Source organism: Populus alba, chromosome 12 (assembly GCF_005239225.2).
Source record: "Populus alba chromosome 12, ASM523922v2, whole genome shotgun sequence".
Lineage (NCBI taxonomy): Eukaryota > Viridiplantae > Streptophyta > Magnoliopsida > Malpighiales > Salicaceae > Populus > Populus alba.
The window spans coordinates 11471915-11479522 of NC_133295.1; the positions used below are offsets into that span (position 1 = coordinate 11471915).

The window sequence follows — 7608 nt, forward strand, 5'->3', positions numbered from 1 at the left end:
TATTTTCAGTTCAGAGTCTGTTCTTGCACTTTACCGATGCTAGACAAATTGTAGCAGGTGATCAACCATACTAGGCAAATTACACAGCAACCAATGGCCTCATGAAACCTGGACCAATTGTATTCAAGAACTGCAAAATTATTGGCTGCCACTTTTTTGGCATTTCCAGCAAGAAGCACCCCTTCTCTTCAACAACTGTGTAATCATCACAAACCTTACTCTTCACCAGCCATTGCTTAGCCTGGGCCATCATCTTAATGGGGGCAACCTGAAATCCTGCACGGCTCCTCCTCCTGCGCCACTGATCCACCCTCTCATTCCGTTCAACTCTTGCCGGCCCCTCACAGCTCACAATGTTCTTGTCAAAGATTGCGGAATAGTAATGCAGTGCCTCCATGAATCTTCCTAGAAAGAATGGACCATTGTGGCTTGAATCTTGTTCAACTAGAACAAGAACCTTTGGTGAGAGCTCATGAATAATCTGCAAGACAGAATTCAGATCTCCCCTGCTTTCCTTTACCACGCAATGGAGTTGACGAATGCTGTTGACAACAAGAACTTCATCTTCACTGGTTTTGATGTCTTCAGGCCTCAAGTTTTCCAGGCTGCTTTTCACCACTGAGAACTCAGATTAATTCCCATATCTTTTGCATATTCCTCGAGTTCATCGCCGATGATTCGGAATCTGTCAACGCAAAGGCCAACACCAGTTATTCGAAGGCGACTAGGTGGCTTTCCAGCTCGTTCGGCGAGGCTTTGGATAAGCAGGCGCCATTGGTGACCGTGTGGTAATCCAAGTGTCATTCCTAGGTCCATCACATGAACTGAACTCTCTCCCGCAAAGGATTCCAAAATAGAATTATTGGCAACAAAGTGACCAAACCGAATATGTGGGCAAATTTCGTAAACAAGGCGTGAAGCTTCTTCCTTCTTGTCTGAGGCAATGTCTATTATGTTCATCGTGGGTGCAACAAAACCAACCGCCCCTAGTGGTTGAACTTGAACCAGAGAGAGCCTGTCGATCAGTCCTTGCACGAAGCAAGTTGCCACGCGTTGGAAAGCAGAGCCAAAGACCAAAGCATTAGATCGGAGCTCGGATAATAAGGCCGAGGCTGAACCAACCTCATTCCATCAGCATTCCCTTCTTCTTCATTTCCACCTTCCTCGGCATTGATCATGGCTGCTGCTGCCTCTTCAACAGCCTCAGCTGCAACATATCTTTGCGTATAAGTCCATATATGATCTCTGAAATGAAGTTTTGGAATGTTATTCAAGCTATTAGTGCTGCTACAGCGGCAAATACTGCTTCCACCACTATAAAGACTGCTACCATTACTTCTTATGGATTCAAGTACCATGCTTGAGGACCGTTTGATCCTCTTAGCATCTCTGGTTTCATCCGAAAAAGGAAGCATCCAGGAAACAACATTGCTCTCAAATATGGGCAAATAAGGGTGCGGATAGCATGCAAGCCATAGCTGCAAGACTGAGATCAAGACCCACTCGTTTCACTTAAGGTTTCATCATTGAACTCCCTTGACAAGAAAAATGCATGGAGCAATGAATGTAATCCCCATTGTCATCTTTCTCCGAGATTTTTGGATTTCCTGTCTTGGAGACATTCCACCGTAGTTGGCCACTTCTTTTACTCATAATCCTAACAATTGAAAAATCTTAAAATGGTAAAACATCATTTTCTTCGAGGTTCTCTTGTCTTCAAGTTCATGGAGTTTATTTTACCTTGCACACACGCACACACATATATCAGGGTGCCTTCGCAAGAAAACTTACCCAACATTGATTGAATTCAAACAAAGATTCCACCTAGGTATTATCCATTACACTATTAGAAAATTACAAACTATCAATGAAGTATTTGTCGAGATATAAAAAAGATTTTGTCTGTTTTAAAAATTACTGATAGAAACAATAATGAAATACTACTATCAGAAACTAACTTTTTAGGGTTTTTATTCTATTGATAATTTTCAAAACCAACAGAATCGTCAACAAAATATTCACGTTTAAAAATTAGTTTTTATTGTCTATTTTCTATTACTAATTTCATCACTGTTTATTTTTTTGACATAATATTATGTCAATGATTCCATCAAAAAGCTCTTATACATTCTTTAAGTTTTACCAAAAGTTTTAGAATGAGTACAAATAATCAGGTGGAATTTATGAAATAAATATTGATGGAATATTCATTTTATAGGTGATTTCATCAAAGTATTTGCATCCTCGTTGAATATTTGCTTAGATTTAACAACCAGTAACAGTAGAAGAAAAAACATAACTTATTCAAGACCTTAGAGTTACCAATTATTAAACACTATGTGTGTGTATTAGAGTTTAGTATAATTATCAATCTTATAATTTAATATAATTAATGAAAATTCTATATAATTGAAAAATTAACTTATTTGATCTCAATTAATCATAGTTAAATAACATATAATTATGTATTTATTTAAATTAATGTCAATCAAATATTTTCTCCTCATATCTAAATTTAGTGTCAATCAAATATTTTCTCCTCACTGATTTTTTCAATGATGTTCATCCAATATGGTAAAATATTAACAAATTCTCACTTGAATATAGTTCACCACTAATATCATTTATAGGAATTTGATTTATTCTATATTCTCAAATGAGGTTCAAAATATTACGATATAAATATTGAAATATCTTTAGCAATATAAATCTCAAGTATTGAAGCCTCACTTTAAATTTTTTTTTTCAACCTTTGTTTTAAGGTTAAACAAGTATTTACATGAAAGTAATTAAAGATTAATAATTAAATATTGAAAAAATAATGGAAAAATTACTTAGGATGTCATCCTTTATCCTTAAAAAGGATACATCCATTTACATTGCATATGACCTCCTACTTTTACCTTGTATATTAAATGTATGGGTAGATTCATCAAGTCAAAGAACAAAAAAAAGAAAGATCATTTCAAGTCTGCTACATAAAACTCATCATTAATCAACTCTATATTTTCATAATTACAATGCAAAGGTAAATATAACCTAGTTTTATATTGTTCTTTGTTTTTTATTTTATGTTCATGATCATGTTAAAAATATTTTAAAACACATTATTCTCGATGTCCATAACATCCAAACTATGACGGATGACACTAGCCTTTCAATAAAAAAGCTCCGAAAAAAATACCTTGCTTAATTCAATTATAGATCACGTCAGAACCATTGAATTTTTTCTTTTTTGAATTAAAATTAAAAACAATGCTTTCATATTTTGAAACTTCATAATACAATTCTTCACTCGATAATACAAATAATGCAATATCTTTTTTTAATTTTACCTTTCAAGAAGTTTTTTTATTATTATTTCTAAATCGATGATGACTTGGCAAAAACCTCTTGTGGCAATATAAAAAATATTTTTACACTATTGAATAAGATAAAGGCCTTATTATGATGCATGTAATATGAACAAGATAATTTTACATGTATGCTCCAACCCGACACCATCCCATAAACAAGAAGATCATTTACAGTCCATATCAATATTGTTTTTATTTGAGAATTATATTTTCTAGAAACATTATATGTTAAAGCCTGTCTAACCATAATTTATTCAACTCATCAATTAATAGTAAAAGATAAATACTTGAATATAACTTTTTTTTTAAGTTTATTATTGTTTCCATCTAAAATCACTAACATAAAAATTTTATTGATAAACCACAGTGAAATTCAATTTTTTTTAGTGGTGTTGATAGTAATGCAGATTCAGATATATAGATATTCTTATCTTCTTGAGAATTATCTTATATATATTAAACCCGAAACCTCTAAATAATTATCACCTATTTATTTTGCTTGCCAACTAAAAACCTTCTATAGAGGTGTAGGTTTACATATTTTCTTTGTTTCTATATATATTACTTGAAAAAGATCATACACAACGCGCATGAGAAAATTAAGTTCATGTTTGGATCATGGAAGAAAAAAAGACTTTCAGCATGGAATGATTTGCCGGCTTATACGAGAACATCCAGGAAATACAACAAGATTATCGTGAGCTAGCATGCATCAAGTTGATCTTTTACAGGATTAAAAAATTATTAAAGAATAATATAAATTATATCTTGAAACCTCGTTTAATAGCTTAAGTTATTGGATTGAAATGATTTTTTGACATGGTATCAAAGCATTGATAACCAAATGATCACGAGTTCGAATCTCATTATCCTTTTTTATTTGATAAAAATTAAAGCACAAGGTGAAATGAATATATACAACCATACAAGATTTAAATCCATAAAGCTTTCATTTGAAGGGTATGTTATAGAATAATATAAACCATGGTTCTTTGACAAAAATTAACACACAACAAACATATACAAATGAAGTAGGAATAAGCAAATTTGATCTTGATGGCTGGATTATTCGAACTTACAAGACTCATTTAATTTCGATAGTGTCCAGCATAACATATATATTCCAAGGCTCAACAATACAATAGTAACAGGAGATTAAGACATATGCATGCCATGATGCCACTGTCTCCTTGAGGATGTTAATGTCACTGTCTACGTCATGATCATGCATCGGACGGCGATGATGTTCTGGGATTAGAAATTTTGCATGCTTCATTTTGTTTTTACTTAGAACATCCATCAAGGAAGAATACGATCAGCTAATCTTCTCATCTTCGTTTGTAGGGTAATGAGAGGGCCATATATTATTTGTTTGATCCGGCCTTTAATTATGATAATTGCCAGGAAGATATTAACAGCAAATTTAGGTTTTTTTAATATAGTCCATCCTTTTTATTTATTGAAAAATAATATTTGGAAGATTTAAAAAAAAAAAAAAAAAAAAAAAACACTACATGTGGTGCGTGAAACTTTCTAGAATTGAAGGGCCTAAAGATGTGGTTATATATGAAATTCTTAAAAAATGTGGGAGCCATGGCAGAGAAAAAAGAACAACATAACTTGCTGTGTGATTTTAAGGTAAATTTGGAATTGTGGTAATAAATAATAATGATGGTTTAAATTATTTTTTATTTAAAAATATATTAAAATAAATTATTTTAATATTAGAACATTAGAACAATATAAAAATATAAAAATATTATTTTAAATAAAAAAAATCTATTTTTTAAAAAACACGTACAAACACACCATTCCCACATCTGATGCGATGGGGAAACAGAGCTGCCCCGCCTGTTGCAGCATGAGTGGGCCTATTGAAAATTGATGTGAAAAAAAGAGAGAGGGGCTGCACTGCGTTAACACTTCGGCGGTCCAATAACTCAAGTCTAGTCCAAACCAGTACTGCAAGCAAGGCTTTGTACCCCATTTTACGATATTACAAAATTATCTGCTTAGTACGTCTTGCAGTTTGCACACCTTCGAAGAGTTAATTGGTGTTGAAATTCTTTTTCCAAAACATAGCAAATCAAGATTTTGAATCTGTAGCTTGCGATTGGATGTTTCAACAATTTTTTATTTCACTTTTTAGCAAGATTTATTGCATTTAATTTATAATACAAGCAATTTAATTTATTGTATTTAATTTATAATTCAAAATTCAATATATATACAGATGAACAGCAGAAGAAAAAGACATTACTTGGTCTAACTCAATAATCGATCTAGCAACCCATCAACCCGAAATCTAGTCTGAGTTTAGTCAATAAAAAAAATTAATAAAATAACATTGTTTTAATAAAATAATATTATTTTATATCTTTAAAAAAATTAAAACTTGAATTGACCTGAGATTTAAATCAAGCAAATTTTTAATTCTAAGTCTATGGTCGGAAGTGGAAGCTATACTTTCTTTTTATAGCTAAACTCCCATTTGATTTTGGAGGATATGTTTATTTTTATCTTTATCTTTATTTTTAAAAAAAAAGATCAAAATCCAATTTAATATTGCTTTAAAAGCATTTATTTTTATATTTTTATTTTCTTCATTCAATTAAATATATTTTTATTTTTTTTTCCTACTAGAGAAAACCCACATCTTAAAAACCATAGTTGAAATTAATGAAAATGCGGCAATAAAATACAGTACTGTGGGTGACAAAATATTAGAAAAAAGCTTCATAATTAATTAAACTTACAGGAAATTAAGTACAAAGACTACTAACATGCATGCACGGCCTAGTAAATATTTAAATCCGAAGGAAATCAAGCAACAAGAAGATTGATGATCAGGGATCGGGGAAAAGGATTCTGAGACTGGAGATAGAGTGGATAAAGATAAGAGCTATTATCTATCAGTCTATGTATGCATATCTAGCTAATTCTCCTGAGCACGATCAGTACGACGGAGTGCAGGCGATGCAGGCAAGCAAGAGAATAGCTGAGGAAGCGCCATCTTCTTCGAGATCGGAGCTGCTCCTCTTGAACTTGCAGGTTTTTCCTTTGTTGCATTGAATTTGCTTCTGCGTATGCTGCTGGTAGTGATGACTGTGTTGTTGATAGTTGCAATTCTCCCTTCCCTTGTGCTGTTCTTGCTGCCTCTTCTTCATGGCTTTACTTCTCTCTTCTTCTCCTTTGTAGAGGAAACTCGGCGGTGCTCACTGTGACTCCGGCCCTGACACTTCGAAGAAGAGAGGAGAGGGGGCTGTGCATGGTGAACGGGCGTCCATGGTCGTTTTATAGCTCCTAGTTATACCAAAATGCCCTTGAATTCTATCCATATTCACCTTAGAGGACTCACCGTGGGACCCTGGGAGTTGGGATCTCCGACTCTCCCCTCGAACCACATTATACTTTGCATGTGTTTTGTACGTGGGGAGATGAATTACATGGTGGGACAGTGGCCATGCTTTTATCTTTATTTTTTTTTTATTTATTTTTTTTTGTTACAATGCCACCTGGCTATGCAATGCATGACATACGCGCATGTGCCTTTCCTACTCGCTACCTCCCTGTATGATAAAAATTAATGTCACAAAGGAGGGTCCACAGCATCTAATAAATGAAGTTCCGCCATATCTAAGCCACTTGATTGAGTAATGTAGAAGGAAAATGCCACATGTTTGACGGTGAGCGGGATTAAATTGTTTCTATTGTAAAGAGGAGGCTACAAGAGATGATAGTGTTTTTAAATGTACAATAAAAATTTGGAATACAGATCATTATTTGAATAGATTTAATAAATTTGGTTAAATTTATAATATAATTATATAAAAAAATAACAATGACTAATAAAAAATAAATAATACCCTATTAATATATATTCTTAAAAGTTCTTAACGATCTTATTCAAAAACAAAATAAAAATTAAATAAGAATAAAAAAACCTCATAAAAAGAAAAAAAATTCAAAACTTAACTACTAGTAAATCAAACAATAAAATATAAATGGGAGAACAAAAATCAATTTTAAAAAAGTATAAGAAAAACTTACTATAGTCAGCATGTCAAACTCGCGGCCTGCTTACGAGGGTGAGATAGCCCTATATAAGAAGAAAATAAATAAAATAACAGATGCCAACTCTCAGGCGAACAAAATAATAAAAGACAAAATTGAAAAAAAATCAATTCAACTTGGATTAACTTGACTATCTCGCAACTAGAGGTATGAGATCGAGATAATCTTATATAAAAAA

General features: G+C 32.6%; 1 protein-coding gene across 1 annotated transcript; it reads right to left on the reverse strand.

Moving 5' to 3' along the window:
* Positions 1-79: 79 nt before the first annotated feature.
* On the reverse strand, positions 80-6523 carry LOC118044847 (GRAS family protein RAD1-like). The gene is given in 6 exon segments (XM_073412935.1): positions 80-630; positions 633-1112; positions 1115-1469; positions 1471-1500; positions 1502-1535; positions 6318-6523. Coding segments are annotated over 6 exon segments (1656 nt in total).
* Positions 6524-7608: the final 1085 nt, after the last annotated feature.